This window comes from Pseudopipra pipra, chromosome 3, assembly GCF_036250125.1.
Source record: "Pseudopipra pipra isolate bDixPip1 chromosome 3, bDixPip1.hap1, whole genome shotgun sequence".
NCBI classification, from domain to species: domain Eukaryota; kingdom Metazoa; phylum Chordata; class Aves; order Passeriformes; family Pipridae; genus Pseudopipra; species Pseudopipra pipra.
The window spans coordinates 76,343,078-76,362,227 of record NC_087551.1 but is presented as its reverse complement, the minus strand read 5'-3'; the positions used below and the strand labels follow the sequence as shown (position 1 = coordinate 76,362,227).

General features: G+C 38.7%; 1 protein-coding gene across 7 annotated transcripts in view; it reads left to right on the top strand.

Moving 5' to 3' along the window:
- Window positions 1-19,150, top strand: part of KLHL32 (kelch like family member 32) — a 123,836-nt gene that overhangs the window by 9,161 nt on the left and 95,525 nt on the right. For 4 of the 7 annotated variants that reach the window (XR_010429342.1, XM_064649917.1, XM_064649924.1 and 1 more), the window contains exon 2: window positions 17,719-17,806. The exons of 2 other annotated variants lie outside the window; for them this stretch is intronic. Coding sequence is in view for 4 of the 5 variants with exons in the window: in XM_064649917.1 (XP_064505987.1) it covers window positions 17,784-17,806 (23 nt within the window). In the remaining variant the exon portion in view is untranslated. Of the gene's footprint in view, window positions 1-16,759; window positions 17,047-17,718; window positions 17,807-19,150 lie in introns of those variants that run through there. One more of the 7 variants, XM_064649919.1, reaches the window with a different exon arrangement.

Below are 19,150 nucleotides of genomic sequence, written 5' to 3'. Positions count from 1 at the left end.
TTTACTTTATACTGACGTATAGTTTTTGTGATTGAGCAATGTCTGAGTAGCTGAGTAGCTGATAACTCATACTGACTTCTTTGCAACTTTTTTGTGGTTTTAATGCAACCACAGCAGTGTCCCAAAGAAAGGCTCTAGCCTTAAAAGATAAAGGTAGACTCAGCCTAGAAATGGAGCTGATAAGGTGGTAATAAAAATCATGGCTAAAGCTGAACCTTTTTCTTCGTTATTTCCTGCGTAGAGCGGAAACCTCTCTTCAGCACTCTTAGGGTCTTCATGGAGAATCTCTTGGTTACACGGTTCCACTGGAACCAAGTAGGCTAGAAGATAGTATTAGTAGCTCAAATGTTTTTGTGACTGTGATGGTAGGAAGAAGAAATATAATATTTTACAGAAGGGATGAAACCTTCCATATAAACATATCATTAGGTCGTACAAGTTGACTGACTGTGTAGAGGTACCCACTTAGCTCTGAACAAAGTAGCAAATGACGTAGAAGCAGTATTGTTAATGTAAAATTTTGTGTGAATAACATGTTGAGAAACTACTTGTATGTCTGCAAGTCTCTGCATTGGGCTGTGTTGAATGCAGGCCCGGTGGTGATCTTTTAGGAATTGCCAATTGATAAATTCAAATCCAGATTCAGGAATTTTATTCTCTCTCTGAGAAATAGACTTTGAAGACCACGTTTACATAATAGTAAATTGGGGAAATAATGGAGTCCTAATATTATTGCTGCATAGGATTTCAAGTCATCTGTGAGAAAGTTTGTATTGCCAGTGGCACTTGCTGAAGGAATTTCATAAATACCTTTTAGTTCTAGTTAGTCTGCAGTTTGTGCTCTTTCTCTTCTGGAAGTGGGTGGGAAGAGCCTTTATTTGATTATCTTGGAATTGGTATAAATGCAGAGGTAAAAACTTACATTTGTTTTTCAAATATAGTCAAGAGTTGCCTGAGAGCAAGCTGCGAAACCAAGTCCTAGTGATGATGTAGCAGCTTCCCTCTGCTCGCTGGCTGATAATGCTGTGAGATCTATGACTTGAAGCGCTGCAAGATGGGAAAGATCTTTCAGACCTATTCTTGCATTATTTATTTATTTGTTGGAGAACAGTTGTCTCCTGATTAGGTAGAGATGACTGTAGTGTAAATGAATAAACCTGGCCAAAGCAAGAAGTCAACTCTTTGTTTGGTTACAGTGACTCAGGTCATCTGGATGTGGTCCTGCACTTCTTGGCTGCATTAGGTATGTTACTGTCCAAAGATGGAAAAGAATCAATGAGTCTGTGCTTAGGGTGATGGATCATGTACAATACAACTGCTTGATTTATTGGCAAGGTGAGGAGCAGTCTGTCCCTTGCAAATTCTCTGACTCAAATTCAACTTCTTGTATGTGCCATTTGGTAAAGAGAAAGCAAACACAATTTAATTATCCTCTTAGTCCTTGGATCTATCTGCAGTATTCTTACACTTGGTCACTGAAGGGAGATGGATGGGTGCTTCAGGCCATCTTTTTGCTGGTTAGCATTCTTTGGGTCACTGTGTCTCTGTTCCCAGCTCAATACATTGATGAGTTTTTATACCACTGAGTGGCTTTTAATTTTAGCATTGTCAGTCTCAAGCATTCAAACCCTGAAAGTCAATTCCCAGACATCGGTAATCACATAAATTCAGACACTTTCCATTAGAAGTCAAAAGCGTGGTGTTAGATTATGTTTTCAATCTTCTCCTGGTAAACTTCAGACCTCTAAACTTTATTCCTTTTTTTTTTTTTTTTTTTTTTTGTGAAGTGAGAGCTTCAGGTACAGTTTGATTCCAGGAGATACATTTGGTGACAGAGAAGGAAACCACCATGACTGCTTTATTTTGGCTTTTTTGTACCTTAAAATGTGTTCATTTTTTGATCACTGCTTACCTGTGATTGCAACAAAACTATTCCCTGTTAGAGACTGAATTAGCATTTTCCTTCCTAAATCAATCTGTGTCAAATTTTGATTTAGAAGGTTGGTTGATTTTAGTGGCGATGTTGTCCCATTGATTCTTCTAGACATGTATTAACAGGGATATTTTTAGATCGTATTATTTGCTGTGGTCCAAATATAGAAGCAACCCAGGTAGTTCCATGTGGGTTAGAAGCTAGGAATCTAAACTAATGAAAAAAATAACTGGAGTAAAGGAAAATGTGAAATCAGACTAATATAGTAAAATACAGCAATTCAGACTTTACCTAAGCAAATTAACTTTATTAAATGTTATGAAGTGTCTAGTATAAAATAGTATTGTTTTGTTGGGGATACACAGCTTAATTTGATCATCATTCCTTTACTAAGTGGATTGTCCCTTTTATGTCAGCAAATGTTGCTTTTGCTTGTTTGAAAGGTCATAGCAGCTGGAATCAAATGCTTTTACCCTCAAACAAGAGTGATTATTAAGAAGTTAATCTCAGATCGTGCTGGTACCAGCAATATTTAATGTGCTTTAAATAATTAAAAATGCTAATGTGAGATCTTGTAGGCAAAGTGCACAGTTAAGGCAATTAACAGCATAAGATCTAGTCAAATGACTTATTTGATGTAAACTCTTTTCCACTATCAAAAAATCCCAAACCAGCCAACATCTAAATGAAAGAAAAAAACCCCTGTGTAATACAAGTCTTCTTACTCTGTGCTTTGAACTGCTAAAAAGATTGTGGATCTTTCAATTTTAGTTAGAGCTTTGACTTCTCCAAGTACTTCAATAACACTTTTAGGAATGAAGGTACTATTTTGACCTTACGTGTGTCCATGAAGAAAAGATTTTGGAGAAAAAAATCTCTTCAGGGCTCTCTTGTAGAGTTTTGTTGTTACCATACCCAGGAAAATCTTCATTGTTTTCTGGGAAATGGTAGTAATAGTAATAGGCCACTATTGTCCCTTTGGTAATTCATGGTTTACTTTGGTTTTGATTTCCTTCTCTACCTGGCACTGTAGTTTTGATGATGTCTACCACGGCCTCTAGGAATCCTGTCTGAAAACATGCCCATTGGGAGGTGCAGTTGCTGTCCTAGTTGGCTTTACATTCGTCACCATTGATTTGGTGCTGAGTGAAGTGCTTCTCTTCCAGGGATAGCACCTATCCCCAGTTTGCTTAGCTATGACTTGTTTGTTGCTTGAGTGCCTTTTACAGCTCTTCCCATCCAAACTCAAAGCCCTGTACCAGAATCCTAGGTGTCTGGGCAAAGTTTGATAAGTTACCTCCCGTTGTGTAAGTAGCTCCTTTCCTTTTATTCCAAGAAGATCATTAAAATACGAGTGGTTTGTTTTAAAGATTTAATTTCTTCTTTCTTCACTACTGGGACTGCTGTACAGTTGTGTACCCTTGGAGAACTGCTTGCCAATAGCTAGGCATCTCTTAATTTGCCTAGCTGCATCTGTAGAAATGATCTAGCAATAATATGTCCCTAATTTTTCCTTTTGAACATGCAGAGGCGTTTCTACTAGCAAGCTGCGACAAAAAGATACACAGAAATGTAGGCTGTTAAACTATGAATTTAGTCTAATTCTCATTGAAGACCTTGATGAATTTGAAAATAGCAAGGTTTGACCTCAAATAAATAGTAGAATACTGTGAGAAAATTTTTGACAATATCCTCACTGAAACTTAGTTACATAAAATATTTTTGCTCTTTATCGGGAGTCATTCATGGCTCAACTTACTCACTGGAACATGGATGTCTAGTGCAATTTGAGATACTGATCCGGAAGAGACTGAATGTCCTGTGTGTTCCATGTCATCTTTCTCATCTCCCCAGGAAGATGTCTCAGATACTGTAGTGGGTCCGAAATGACACTAAATTTCTGTATATTATCATTTGAATTTAAGTCTTAATTGAGTTTAATTGGAAAAATAAAAATCAGTACATGCATATATAGCTTACAAAGTATTACTTTTGTTTATGAAGTGAAATAATCATCAAACTTCATATAAATGGTAGTTGCACCAGAATTGCTACTGAGTTTTCCTACTCTTAAAAAAAAAAAAGAAAGACTATTTGTTTATGATGAAATAAGTGTTTAGTGCTGCAGTACATTTGCTTTGGATTGGTATAATTCTAGACAGGAGTTAAAAGGATTCTTAGGTGGTTCCAATAAATGGAAAGACTGAAACTTATAAATATGCCCTAGTGGGACACCTAAGAGAGATGTGGAGCATGTGCATTTGCTCTGGTTTTGATAGAATTTTTCCTTTTTTTCCCCTTCTGTTTCCTTTTATAAGATAAAATATCTTCAAGAAGATTGGAATGTAGAATAAATAGGACATGTGGGACTAATATGCTCTTGCATGCATATAGTACATTCATAGTCTTCTCAGCTGTACCACAGAGAATCACACAAAACACAGAATTGTCTAGGTTGGAAAGGACCTCTTGAGATAATTAAGTCAAACCTCCCTATTTAAGCAGACTCAGCATAGAGCAGGTTGTCCAGGAAAGTGTCCAGAGGTGTTCTGAATATCGCTAAGAAGTAAGACTCCACAACCTCTCTGGGCAGTCTGTTCTGATGTTTAACCATTGTCAGAGTAAAAAGTATTTTCTGGTGTTTAGCAGGAATTTCACTTGTGTTAATTTGTGCCCATTAAGTTATAGAAGAAGCAATTTTTTAACTTGAATTATAAGTAGCTATTTGTAGCATTTAGTGACTTTTAACAAGGTAATTATTGCCCTTATAATTTTAAAAAATATAAAAGTTGTTTTAGAAACAAAGAAGTTCTCCTACAGCCTTTTTTTTTTTTTCTGCTTTGCACCATTTAGCTTTCTCAAATCACAAAATCAAAGGATATGCTGAGTTGGAAGAAACTCATAAGGATCATCAACTCCAACCATTAGCCCTGCACAGGAACATCCCCAAGAGTCACACCATGTACCTGAGAGTGTTGTCCAAACCCTTCTTGAACTCTGGCAGATTGGTGCTATGACCACTTCTCTGGAGAGCGTGTACCAGTGCCTGGATGAAGAACCTTTTTCTAATATTCAATTTAAACCTCCCCTGACACAATTTCAGGCCATTCCCTTAGGTCCTGTCACTGGTCACCACAGAGAAGAGATCAGTGCCTATCCCTCCTCTTCCCCTCGTGAGGAAGTTGAAAACTGCAATGAGGTCTTCCCTCAGTCTCCTCTTCTGCAGACTGAACAGACCAAGTGACCTCAGCCACTCCTCATAGGGCTTCCCCTCAAGGCCCTTCACCATCTTTGTTGCCCTCCTTTGGATGCTTTCTAACAGCTTAATATCTTTCTTATATTGTGGTGCCCAAAACTGCACACAATATTCCAGGTGAGGCCACAGCAGTGCAGAGCAGAGCGGGACAATCCACTCCTCGACTGGCTGTTGATGCTTTGCCTGATGCCCTCCAGGACATGGTTGGCCCTCCTGGCTGCCAGGGCACTGCTGACTCATCTTCAACTTGCCATCAACCAGGACCCCCAGGTCCCTTTCCATGGCACTGCTTTCCAGCATCTCATTCCCCAGTCTGGATGTACATCCAGGGTTGCCCCATGCATTCCAGTGCAGAATCTGGCACTTCCCCCTGTTGAACTTCATATGGTTGGTGATTGGCCAGTCCGCTAATTTGTTGAGGTCTCTCTGCAGGGCCTCCCTTCCTTCAAGGTAGTCAACAGCTCCTCCCAGTTTTGTGTTATCTGCAAACTTGCTTAGTATCCCTTCCAGTCCTGCATCCAAGTAATTTATGAAGATGTTGAAGAGCACGGGCCCCAAAATGGAGCCCTGTGGAACCCCACTAGTAACAGGTCACCAGTCTGATTCACTATTACCCTCTGTGCTTGAGCCAATTGTTCACCCACCCCATGGTGTGTTTATCCAACTGTGTGCTGGACATTTTGTCCAGAAGGATCCTGTTGGAGGCAGTATCAAAAGCTTTACTGAACTCCAAAAAGATGACATCAACTGGCTTCCCTTGATCAACTAGGTGGGTTATCTTGTCATAGAAGGAAATCAGGTTGGATAAGCAGGACTTCCCTCTCATGAAGCTGTGCTGGCTGTGACTGATGACAGTGTTGTCTTTCAGATGTTTTTCAATACTTCCCAGAATAATTTTCTTCATTACTTTACCGGGTCCTGAAGTGAGACTGACAGGCCTGTAGTTTCTGGGGTCCTCCTTCTTGCCCTTCTTAAAAATCGGGGCAACATTTGCCAGCTTCCGGTCAGTTGGGACCTCTCTGGATTGCCAAGACTGCTCAAAAATCATCAATAGAAGTTTTGTGATGACATCAGCTTTGAGGATACTTCAATGAATCCTATGAGGTCCCATAGCATTGTAGGGATCCAGCTGAAGCAGCAGATCCAACACAATGTCTGGGTTGGCTGGAAGTTGATCATTCTCACCATTATGGTCCTCCAGCTCAGGGCACTGAGACACCCTTGGTCCATCATCCATGTTGAAGACAGAGGCAAAGAAAGCGTTAAACACCTCTGCCTTGTGTCTGTGCTTGTTTGTGAGGTGACCACCCTCATCCTGTAACAGGCTTATGATATTTCTGTACTGCCTATTGGCATTATATATTTGAAAAAACTCTTTTCATTGTCCCCACGTTTCTGGCAGCCTCAACTCCAGGTGAGCTTTGGCTGCACAGATTTTCTCCCTACAGTGGCAAGCAGCATCTCTGTGTTCTTCCCATCACTTGACCTTTCTTCCACTGGGCATACACCTTCCTTTTTTGCCTTATTTCCAAGAGAAGATCCCTGCTCAACCAAGCCAGCCTTCTGCTTCACTTGCTTGATTTCTGACATTTGGGAATTGCCAGCTCCTGGGTCCTTAGGAGATGATATTTAAAAAGTGACCAGCACCGATGGACCCCAGCACCTGCAAAAACATTTTTCCAGGGGACCTTAATTACTAATTCCCTGGGCAGCCTGAAGTCTGCTCTCCTCATGTCCAGAGGTGAGGTTTTGCTGGTGCTTCTCCTTTCAACAGATTTTAAACTCGATCACCTCATGGTCGCTGTGGCCAAGACAGCCACCAGTCTCCACTTCGCCCACAAGATCTGCTCGTCAACAAGCAGGAGATCAAGGAGAGCATCTTTCTGAGTTAGCTTCCTTAGGACCTGTTCCATAAAGTTGTCATCCCTGTTTTTTAGGAATCTTCTGGCTCGAGTTGCACCAGCTGCGTGATGCTCCTAGTTAATTTCTGGCATGCTAAAGTCCCCCATAAGGACAGTTGACTTGGAAGTGTCCCTTAGTTCTTCAAAGAAAATTCGTCAGCATCATTCTCTTTGCTGGGAAGTCTATAGTAGACTCCCATGACGACATCTGCATTATTTGTTTACCCCTTGATTCTGACCCAGAGGCTCTCAACTGTGCCATTGCTGACTGTGAGCTCCGTTTGTTCTAACCCTTCTATAACGTACAGTGCTACCTCTTCACTTTTTCTGCCCTACCTGTCCTTCCTGAAGAACCTATAACTATCCAACAGGGAACTCCACTCACAGGACACATCCCACCAGGTTTTGCTTATGCCAGTGGTGTCAAATCTCTGGGACTGGGCCAAAGCTTCAAGATCCTCTTGTTTGTTCCAGGTGCTGCCTGCATTGGTATAGAAACATTTCGGGTGTGGTACATTGTAGCCAACACCTTGTGAGACAGATTGATGGATCCCATGAGTGCTCATTTCTTCAAGCTTTGGCACACCACCCCTTGCTCGTCTAATCTAGTGGCATTTTAGTGATTGGCATGCAATTCATAAATTTCAGTTAGGCATTTAGGACTGTCTCCACAAATTGTCTGATGTTTGATTCTAGGAGCAGTATTCACAAACCCTAAATACTTGATGACATTAATGGTTTAATGTCTTGGTAGTGATAGATGCTTAAGAACAAAGATTCTCAACAACCTGCAAGTCGTTTTCATGTATATGAAGAGAAGAACGATTTCACTGATAGAAAAATCAAAAGTACACAGGTTTAAAATCTGTATTTGTGCTTAATTAGACACTGCTACTTTTGGTCTCTGTTTGGCCCAGCCACCTGTGAGTGTCTATTCTTTTCCTGCCAAGTTATGAGAAAACGAGCACTGATAAACAAGAACTTCGTCCTTGAAGGAAGCATCTTGTATGAACTGAAATTAATTGGTGACTAACTATTGGCCGACAGCCCTCCAAGGGCATTTGAAGGAGAAAGTGAAGAGGAGGAGGATGAAGTAAGCCCCCAGACTCATTTAGGAAAGACCCCTGAGGTGTAGCACGCAAGTGCGAGGAAATTCCAATGTACACACGCATGTGCAGAAGAGATACCACTTACATAACGGGGGGAGAGACCAAAGGCCTCTAGCTAGGTGGTACTGGCCACACCTGCCCAGGTAGAAGTCACAGGCTAATTGTATAAAAAAGCAGATAGCTCATGCTGGGAGTGAACTCAAGCTTCACATGGAGGACAACGTTGCCTTTTGCAGGGACGCCTGCTATCTTGTGAGCCTACTGATGCTCTGGGGATGCAGCTTCTGCTATGGGGAAGTCTAAGCATTCTGGGGTTGGTAAGACAACCTCCTAAGTAACACCTGAGTAAGTGAGGGATTTATACTGAGGGCTTATATCCCTCCTCTTTCCTCTCTGTTGGGTTCTCGTCTTGTTGGCCACTTCTTTGTAATAAATATTGTTTTGTTGAGCTTTCAACGGTGTACTGGTTTCAGTTTCAGCATTCTCCTGGCTACAAAATCCCTCACTCTTCTGTAAGCAAGCACTTAACTGTACTCTTACGAAGTCTTTCATAGGTGCCTACATTCATAGTGCCCTTGGGAATTTAAGCAGCAAGTTGTTTCACACAAGAAAATAATGTGTTTTACTTTTCTTTTGAAATTTACCTTCTCCTGATTTGTTTTGTTTGTTCGTTTTTGTTATTTGGGGGTTTGTTTGTTTTTGTTATTCTGGGGTCTGTTTGTTTGTTTAAATAATCTAAGAAGCATTGATGCAACATTTGCCTAAAAATGGATCTGAGTCTATCGTTAAATCTGTATGTACCCAAAGGATTTAAAATATTCTTGGATTGTCTCTGAAAAAATATAGAGCACATTCAAAGCTGATGTTGGCAAACAAGAACTCAAATGTCTCTCTAGTAACCTATTTGATAGTGCTTAATTAGAGTGATATTTTACTTTAGTACAAGGTATTACCTTAATGTGAGTTTCTTAAGAAGTGTTGTCAAAGTCACGACTCACACTGTGAAATGCATCGTACGCATCTTCACAATGAGTTTTTTTAGACTGTATGTCTTGACACCTCCTCTCCCTACCTGATATGTTCCTTCTGCTCTGAGAGGAATTTTTATTTGCTGGATTGACACTGGGTATTAATGACAGTGGTCAATATCAGAACATTTTCTAGGTCGCTGGTCTGGAACATCAAATAAAGTCTGGGTTAGGAATGGAACATATGTTGAGCAAAGGATGAGAGAAAAAAAAAGAGATCTCCTGTTTCAGTAAAATATGCTAGTATAAAGTCTAGAAGTCTTGTGCAAAGCCTAAATAAAAGCTCTGGATGAATCCCTGGAGAAAAAGAATCCATTAACTCTCCATCAGCTTGGACATGGCATTCAGCAACTTTCCTATGTAAGAGGTCAGGTGTCCTGATGTTTTCCTTTGTGTTCCCAGCAGATATGTGAACCACAGCTTCTTCCATCAGGGGATGGGAACTGTACTGTTCCCAACTGTCTTAATGCTTCAAAAACTCACAGTCTAGCAGGTTATACTCACAGAGAGGAGGGAGAAAGCCACAGTTTCCCTAGTAAATCTGCCCCTTGATACCTGTCTTGAGGTGAGAGCATTTCTCCTTCTGTTCATATGGTAAGAGTTTTCTTCCTTGACCCGTTTGTACACTCTCTCTCTCTCTCTCTCCCTCTCTCCTTCCCTCCTGCAGCTTGAACCATGTGAGTCGGTAACCATTTTTTGTCCTCCTCTCCTTCTCCAGCCAGCACCATGTGAATCATCGAATCTTGTTGGTAACTGTTCGCCTCTCCTTTCTCTCTCTCCTTCTTTCTTTCTTCGCTCTTTCTTTATCCCTTTTAATCTGTTGCTTTCTTTTACTCTTTTCCTACTCTTGTGGGTAACTTAAAACCAATGAGTTGTGTTTTACTGAAACTGGTATATGGATTGTTTTTAGTGGGTGTTTCCTGTGGAATGGGTCTTTGTGCTGAATGTTTTAGTGAAATGCTTTTTTCCCGGTTATATTTTACTCCTGTAAAAACCTTTTGCCAAAATATCTTATTTTTTCTCACTAAATTAAAAAGAATTTCTCTTAGAGGAGAGTGTGTGACTCTTTCTCTGGATGCTAACTAGAGGTTATAACGAACCAGAAGGTTTTTAAAAGGTCTTAAATGAAAAATGCAACCACTCTGGGCAGTTTATAGCTTAATCCAGAGCACAACAGGGGTGCAAAAAATTTCTCTGACTTCTTCAGTGCCACTTTCCTCATCCCAGATCAAGCTTATTTGTGTTTTTTATTAACTAGCTTACTTAAGGTTACAGAGGTAGCAGTGACTGTGTAAACATGTTGCAGGCGTGTAAATGTAAGAAATAGCGATCTTACAGTAATAAAAGACTGTACGTGCTTGAAATTCTATTTTTTCCCAAACAACAGGTGGTTTTTTTTTGATCTGCAGAAGGCAATGCAAAACAGGGTGAAGGCCTGGAAGCAGATGACTATGCAGACTTCACTGCTTATGGGTTTTGTGATTGCAATGTGTAATAGAATTTGAAGATGGGCAACCCTCTCCATTTTCTCCCCCTACTTCTTGCCCACAAACAATGGCCAGAAATACACTTGCCTGTAGGTCTTATTTATTCTGGTCATCTAATTAGTTTTAATTTTGCCTTTCAAAGTAGATTTCTTTAATGTTTAAATCAAATCTATTGTTTCAGTATAGAAGTGTTTTAATCACTCTGAGTTTGTTGTGAGGAAAAGGTTTAGATTAGATGGATCTACTTCAGAGCTCTAGCTAACTTTAGCTTCCGTCACTCTTACTTAAACTTCTAAGTTTAAGGCTGCATATGAAAATTCCTTTTATACTTAAAGCAGCTTTCAGCCAAACAATAAATACAGGCATCACTCTAATTCAAGAGTTTATGCTAGAGTGGTATTAACCAGGCTTATAGAAGTTTTGACATAATTTAAGTGTGGAAAAAAGGTCCTAAGGGAGTGTGTATGTCTCCCTAATGTTGTTATACCTCATTGACTTCAACACGAACATAAGTCATATGAGAAGAATTTCACTTTGCTGCTTTTTTTGAAAATTCAGATGTTCATCAGGAAGTAATGGAATTAGGAACCTGTGCCTTTTATTGTAGTAAGATGACTGAAGGGAATATCAGTTTTGGCATTGGAGCACTTAGCTTTTTACCTTTTCTAGCATTCTTAGCTTCACGGATGTGTAGCCTCTTAACACTTTTTAAAAGGTAAACTAAAGAAAAAATCTGGAAGAGCTATACTGACTGCATGGAACAGCAGCATAATTGCAACCACTAGCACTAAGATCTGCTGCTCAAGAAAACTGTCAGGGATTATTTGCTATAATCCAGCACAGTCAGCAGAAAGTGAAGGCAAATGTTCTACAGATGTTTCTCCACAAAAAAGATGTGGAACTTTGTGATCTTGATTTCTATTCTAAAATCTAGACAGAATGGCCTCTAACAGACATTGATTCTTTTAGTTGGTTTCTTCTAAATCTGATGGTTTTGTCACACGCAGGTTTTAGCCAGGATTTTCCCTGCCCTTGGCTCTTTGTCTTTCTTCTTTCTGTGCCTTCCCAGTCTTCACTCCTGAGCATTCAGTCTTCTTGTCCAGCAATCAGAATTATTCCCAGCTGACCTCTGACATCTCTTCCTGTGATTGTGCTGTAGAAAAGTCCATTCCTTCTCATCTATTTTGCCCAGATACTTATTTAATTTTAGTATTGTGTACTATTCCACTGTTTCCCTTTTGCAAAAGAAGAAAACCAAGAAACAACTGCAGCTGTCTCACCTGGTCTTCATCACCAGCTTCTTCCATGTAATTTTTGTTTCCTCTTCTGACTTCTTTCTCACTTGTCATGTTCTTCTTGGCCTCATCCAAATTTGTTTCATCATCAAAATGAAAGATACTGCCCAATTTGCTTAAAGCTGCCAGAAATCTTTTGATGCTCATTTTTCTTCACAGAAAGATGTTTGCAAAAATCTTTGTTGTCTTATACTGAAGAGTGGATGAATAGTCAATTAGCCAATTATGTCAGAACGGATTAAAAGGCAGCTCCTGTTCCTTCAGAGTAAAATTCTATACTTTAGTTTTGACTTAAATGATTTGATTTTTTCTGTTCAAAAAACCTGAGAACCCAGAAACTCTGTGATAAAGAATGCTCTGTTCTGCCCTTGACTCTGCTCAAGGGAGTGAGTTTGGAACTAGATGATCTTTAAGATCCCTTCCAACCCAAGCCATTCAAGGAGTCTGTATGGGGTAAAATTGATGGTGATTTTAGTGAACAGTTACTTTATGACTTGAATATTTTTTCAAAATAGAGACATGGATGTCAGTAACCTGTTGCAATGCTCTGATGTTTAGAGAAGTGCTGTGTGGTTGTACTGTTATATACAGACTATTTTCTTTTTTCTTTTTTTTTCTTTTCTAATTCCTGGTATTGAAAGCACCCGCTGGACGTGCAAGTATTTTATATTATTGTAATTATGCTGGGGAGTGGTGGTGGAGGGGAAAAGACTTCTTGAAATATTCTGGTCACTGTCCTGGAGGTGTAGATTATCTTGAAGTTTAGTTCTGCCACCCTGTGGCTGCTGAAAGCCATTTTTAGAAGGTACGTGTTTTCTTGGCTGCTGGCAGTCACAGCCTTTTACTTTTAACTTCATGAATGCTGTTTCATGGAGAAAGTTGAGGGCCTTGTAGGTCCCATTGAGATGTATAAACTCTCTTATGTTTTTACTGAAATATATAAATACTTGTTCACTGGAAATGCCATGTAGTATTTAGACGTATAACTGGTCACCTCAGTTACGCAAGGCTGTACACTATTGATTGTCAGATAGTCTTTTATTTTCTTTTTGTTGAGGTCTAGGAAAAAATCTTGAAAGCATACTCTGGCAAAGTAACTGAAGATTTTGGTTCATGCCAGCTGCCCAATGCCTTAAAAACTAAAATGCCCAAGAACTTTCATTCTGTCCCTTATAATGGCTGTGAACTCAATCTATGGATTAGATACTATACTTTGAGAGTTCTTTGCATATTTATTGCCTAGCTTTGAGAAAGATGAGAAAATAAGTTCACAGAACAATAGAATGGTTTGGGTTGGAAGAGACATTTGAAGGTCATCTAGTCCAGTCCTCTGCCATGAGGTGGGATCCATGAGGCCAGATCAGGATCCGTTTGCAATATTGTTCTCCCAGCCATTCCCTAAGAATGATAAATGGGTCAGCTGTAAGTAATGGCCTGCACCTTTCAGCAGGTAATTAGTATCATAGCTTAAGTGGTAGCAACAGTGGGTGGTTCTGAAAAGCTAAGCTGCTGGTGCACAATGGTATGCTATTACAGTTGCATAAAACTTCCTTTTTTCAAAGGAAAAACGGGAAACAGTATACACACATCCTGGAAGCAAATGTGTTCTTGAAAGTCATCAAACTCCAACTGTGTGGTTTCCAGTTGAGTTACACGATTATATGTGGTTTTATCACTAGAATGCAACAACTTCTTGCTCAGGTGGTAGCTGAGGTAAAATATGCCTTAAGTTATACAGTTGACCATGGACCTGGATTTTATTTTATCTGAATGCCTCTTCAGAAAAAAATATTCAGAATGCTGATATATTGAGATATGTAGAAGATATAAAGCCACAAAGAGGATGTAAAGAGATAAAGTGTGTTTTTACTTGTACAGCCTGTGGCTTCATTTTATATTTCTGTGGTTTAAGATCTTAATGATTCTATGAAGTCAGATAGTAATTTGGTAGTAATAGAAAATAAACTTCATTATTCTAAATGTCTGTAGCTGATGGCCTGAAGATAATAATGACCTTTCCAAATGACCTTGATCAAACCCTATTTTCCCAAACAAATCCAGGTTTTCAATTTTTTTATTCCCTTACTGTTGTAATTGTCATTAAATCTAAGGGCTTTTTTCAGTACTGTGAATGCTTTCTCTTGAAAGTCACTATATTGAGGGACTACATTAGATGAGCAACTTTTGATTGAGCTGAACTATGGTTTCACTGACCACAGTGGGCAATGGCAGATTTTTCCTCACAATTGTGATATTCTTGAACATTTTTTATGGAAAGAGAAAAATATTTCAACACTCAAAGATCTGAATGAAAAAGGGATAATGTGATGTCTCCCTATCATGGGGGAGAAGTGTGTTAATATACTCAGAAGAACAGGTTTGCAATGAATCTTTTTCAAAGCTGTTTCCAACTGTCTTCCCTTTGACAAATTAATTTGGCAGAGCTGTGATTAAAAAGATAGAAGATAATGCTGTCCTTTTTTTTTCTGTGAATAGTAAGCTCATAATTTTGTTTCTGAAGAGACTCTTACTTTGAGAGAAGGTGAAGTACAGCTTGAAATGATGGGTTATTCTGACTTACTAAAACCACAGACAAAACCAGAAGCTCCTATGAATAAGGCTCTAAACTGGAATAGAAAATTACCATGGGTAAATCTTAATGGTTTTATTCCGTATCCATGACAGCCTCCATCAGGATGTGCTATGATATAATTCTGAAATGAAGTTAATGTGTACTTCTCATAGTTTTTAAATGTTGCATTTTCTTTTTTTTAAAAAAGACAAAATTTAAAACAGATATTTGAAGCTGTCAAAGGGAAAATACCATTTCACTGTGTACAAATGCTTTATCTTCATGGCTTAACCAGTTGGTCCAAATTTTGCTTTTTTATGGGGAAGATCTTATGATCCCTTCAGTTTGCATATACATCTAATTTGAAGTGGTGTGGGTTTAAGTGGAAGTGTTTTTCAATACTTAAAACACACATTTAGAAAAGGAGTGACTTGAGGGAAAAAAGATAACTAATTAAAGATAACTACTTGAAAATGCAAAAATCTCATCAAAATTATTTATATATTCAATATTTGTAGTAATTTTAAGCAGTTTTTGAGTACATGAATTTTCATCAATTTCTACCTAAGCTAATTTGGCACACAGCAAACGTAATGTTGATTCACCATTTTCCAACATAACTTGAGAGCCATAATTAAGAATATTAAGAAATATATCTAAATGAAATATTGCTAGCTGGAAAGATATGTTATCTGTACTCATAGAAGCAAAAAAAAATCACATTTAATGCCAAGTTTTACAAATCACCCATTTTGTATGGTTACTGACAAGGGAAACAGCCTCAGTTTAGGAAGTTTAGAGATGCCCAAGGTGCAGGAGTGGGATAGGCAGTATATCTTAGATCTCTCTTGCAAACCTTGATGAAAGCCCCCTTGAAAATGCTGTCAAGCTGTTTGAAGGCATCTGAGAGATATTCTGAAACTTGAGTTCGTAGGAGAAGAATGGCATTTTTTCCTTCATTCTTCAGGAAGTCCAAGATTCTGATCCCCTGAGACTGGAAGAAATTACTTTTTCAGATGTGACATCAAGGTGGATTGCTTTAAACTTGGACAGTGGCTAGAAAACCAGTAAGCTATATTATTTATTCCTATGCAGGTGTTTTAATATATATAATACTCGGTATTTTATGTATTGTATGTTTCATCAGAAACATATAGTATATCTGCATAGACTTGAGGTGAGTTGCTTCTGGCTACTGTCTCTCCAATCAGCAGAGATCAAACCTTCGATTTTGATGTCCATATTCACACCTGTGATGGAGTAAGGAATTTTTACTTGAGAATTCTTTGTGCTGGTATGGGCAGTGCTGGCATTTATAAAGATGTTGTAGTGGAGTAATACTTACAGATATTAGTTCTGTATTAGTTCTGGTGAAGGACTTAGGCCATTTAAGGACCTAGTTAAAACTTCTCTGTATATCAGTCGAGTCAGCTGTTGAGTCTCTCCTTTTGCTACTGGTGAATGCGAAGGTTGAACTTAAAAGCCTTCTATGACCACTGAAACGTCATGTGAGTGACATATGGGTGTATAAAATAGTAGGTACCTTTATCAGAAATGTGTTTGCTTCATTAGTTGACAGCACCTGGACCACTTACTTAATATGCTGTGTTTTATTGTCTCTTGAAGGATAGGGTGAGTTATAATATAACTAGAAACTGAGTTGATGGTGAGGGTGAAATGTTCTGAAACCATCATTGGGAAGCACTGCATATCAATTTGCTGAATATCCAGCTGAGTCATCAGTGTAAGTTCTCTATGACTTCACCCCCTTTGCTCAGAATTATAGCCTTTTTGGAAAAGGGAGAAAAATACAGAAATGTTTCCATTCTTCAAATTTTGCTGAATGGTAATATTGCATTGTCACTGAGTTACATTAAATGATCCACATATGGTTTAAATAAGCAGCCAAAGTAGTGTACTTTTCTTTTTTGACTATTCTATTAAAATATATTTTTCTTTTAGACTTGACATAATAAGCTGAAATGTCTTTTCAGCTATGATGACTGCTACACCAGTTAAAAATTTTCTGTATAACCCTGTTTTCAACAGCTTAGGTCTTTGGACACTTCAGCTGTTTGGGGTTTATTTATATGGTCATTTTAATATTTTGCCTTTTTAAAAAAGCTATGGAGTTTATAAATCTCATTGCACTGCACTGTTTGTATTTTCCAGAATGTTTATAGCATCATGGAATCATTTAGGTTGGAGAAGACCCTTAAGATCACTGACGCATTAACCCAGCACTGTCCAGTCCACCATTAAACCATATCCCTAAGTGCCAAATGTACAACTCAACCACTTCCCTGGACAGCTTGTTCCAATGCTTGACAACCGTTGCAGTGAAGAAATTTTTCCTAATACCTGAAATAAACCTCCCCTGGTGCAGCTTGAGACCACTTCCTCCTATCCTATGTTTTGTTACTTGGGAGAAGAGGCTGACCCACGTGGCTACAAACTCCTTTCAGGTTAAGTTCTCCCCTGAGCCTTTTTTTCTCCAGGCGGAATGACCACAGCCTCAGCTGCTCCTCATAAGACTTGTGCTGCAGACCCTTCACCAGTTTCATTGTCCTTCATCCAGGTTGACAGTGGCGTTGGTCATAACACTGATTAATCAGTCAAGTATTTTGCTCTGAGGAAAGTGAAACTTCGACTTTGGGATACAGTAAACCTATCCCCCCTCCCCTACCAGATTTTGTCTTTAGGAAAAGATAACGTAATGAAAGCATGAACTTAGGTGTATTGCAAACCTCTTAGACCCTTGCCTGTGAGAGATGTAAGATTTTTATAGCTGGATGTTATTCAGGGAAGTAAGCAAACACTAATACATACTTTTGGCCTACTCTTCATGGAGGGATTTTTGGGACAGTTATTTCCCTCCTCACCTCTCTTCAGTTTTTTGAAATTATATGTGTTCCTGTGTTTGTAGAAAGCATACCTCAAGGGCAGTAGGTGCAGGACATTCAGATGGTAGGGTGTGAATTTCTAGAGAAGACTAGAGGAAAGGCCACTTTCATTGGCCAGAGTTGAATACAGTCTGAAAGTTGCTTTTGAATTACATATCCTAAAAGTATTGATCTTTAAGGCTGAGGCTGTGTATGCTTCGAATTTTAACTTTCCTCTCTGTTCTCTCTTTCTAGCTGGAATGTTTGCTGCTTTCCCTACAGGGTTATAAGCTTTGATATTCAGAAGACCAAACTGAAAGATGCCATCTGAGAGGTGCCTGAGGTATAGTACTTGGTAGTGTGTAGGAAGTATTAACATTTAGGATGATGTTTGCTAAAGCATCAGTTAAGAAAGTAGAAAAAAAGTGAAACTAATACTTTTGTTCATTAGATAGGAATTCACTTTATTAAATACATATCCATGTTATATCTGCAAAATATTACTCTCTTGTTGCCACTTACCTCTAGTAAAGAGAGGTGTGCCTGGGATTGACTGGGGACCCACGGCCTCTTCATATGTTATGTTGTTTATGCCTTAGTTTATACTTGGAGTTTTTGATTGTGGAATCAACTTGCATTTTATATTTATGCATCCGAATTGGTGGCTGGTGACAATTTTGGGGGTGTGTAGTGTTCCACTGTTCAGGATGTATATTACTCTTCCAGTTGTTTAAAATATCTTCAAAGCATTCTCTCCAAACTTATCTTTCTGCCTTCCCTTCTGTCGCTTTCCCAGTGTAGCTGTTCTCATTTGTATTGCCCATTGTCACAACAGAGTATTTGTTATTTATAATTTAATTACTTTCTGGAAACACTTTCAGGCAGAACACTCTGCAGAACTTATTAACTTAATTGTTTTTCTGCAGAACTTTGTAGTAGTGTGATATGCTAGTGGTTCTGTTTTACAGAGTAGCTAACACTGATCTGGGACCTCAGAGAACTACCTGATACTACTGGAACACCATATCATTTCAGTTTTATTCCTCTTTTCCATGCCATGCTTCTGCAGTTGAAGAGAAACAGGACTTGCTTGCATTTATAGCTGTTGAATCTGTCAACTGATAATATCACTACAAAGTCGTCATGTTGTGTTTAATGATTCTGTGTATTTTCATTCATAAATTCCATTAAATTGCCTTGCATGCATATGTTTCATATGTTTTTAACACAAGGATTACAGGCAATTGATTTTTCATTTTGGCATTGAATTGAAAAATGGATTATGATAGAGCTCAGTTTAAAACCACAGGTGTTTTCCGTTGAGTGAAATAGTCCTCTTGATGATGGTGAAAAAAGCGAGAGGAACAAAGGTCTTGCTTCACAGCACTTGGGAGAGAGGCTAATAAAAACAGAAATAAAAAGAAGCCATCTCTGGGTATAATTAGCATATTATACTTGCACTGGTTTGATTTAGTCACTTTGCTATAGAAATGACAAGAGAAATAACTGTTAGAAATAATTCCATTGTATTTTAGCAAGTTAGATTTCTTGATAACTGTCATTTAGAATATGAATTGGGTTCAACAAACAGAACAGCTGAACAAAAAAGAATAATTTGAATGAGTAATTTTTAAATGTATTTAGGACATGTCCATACATGAAACCTAAACTATCAAAGAGGGGCTGA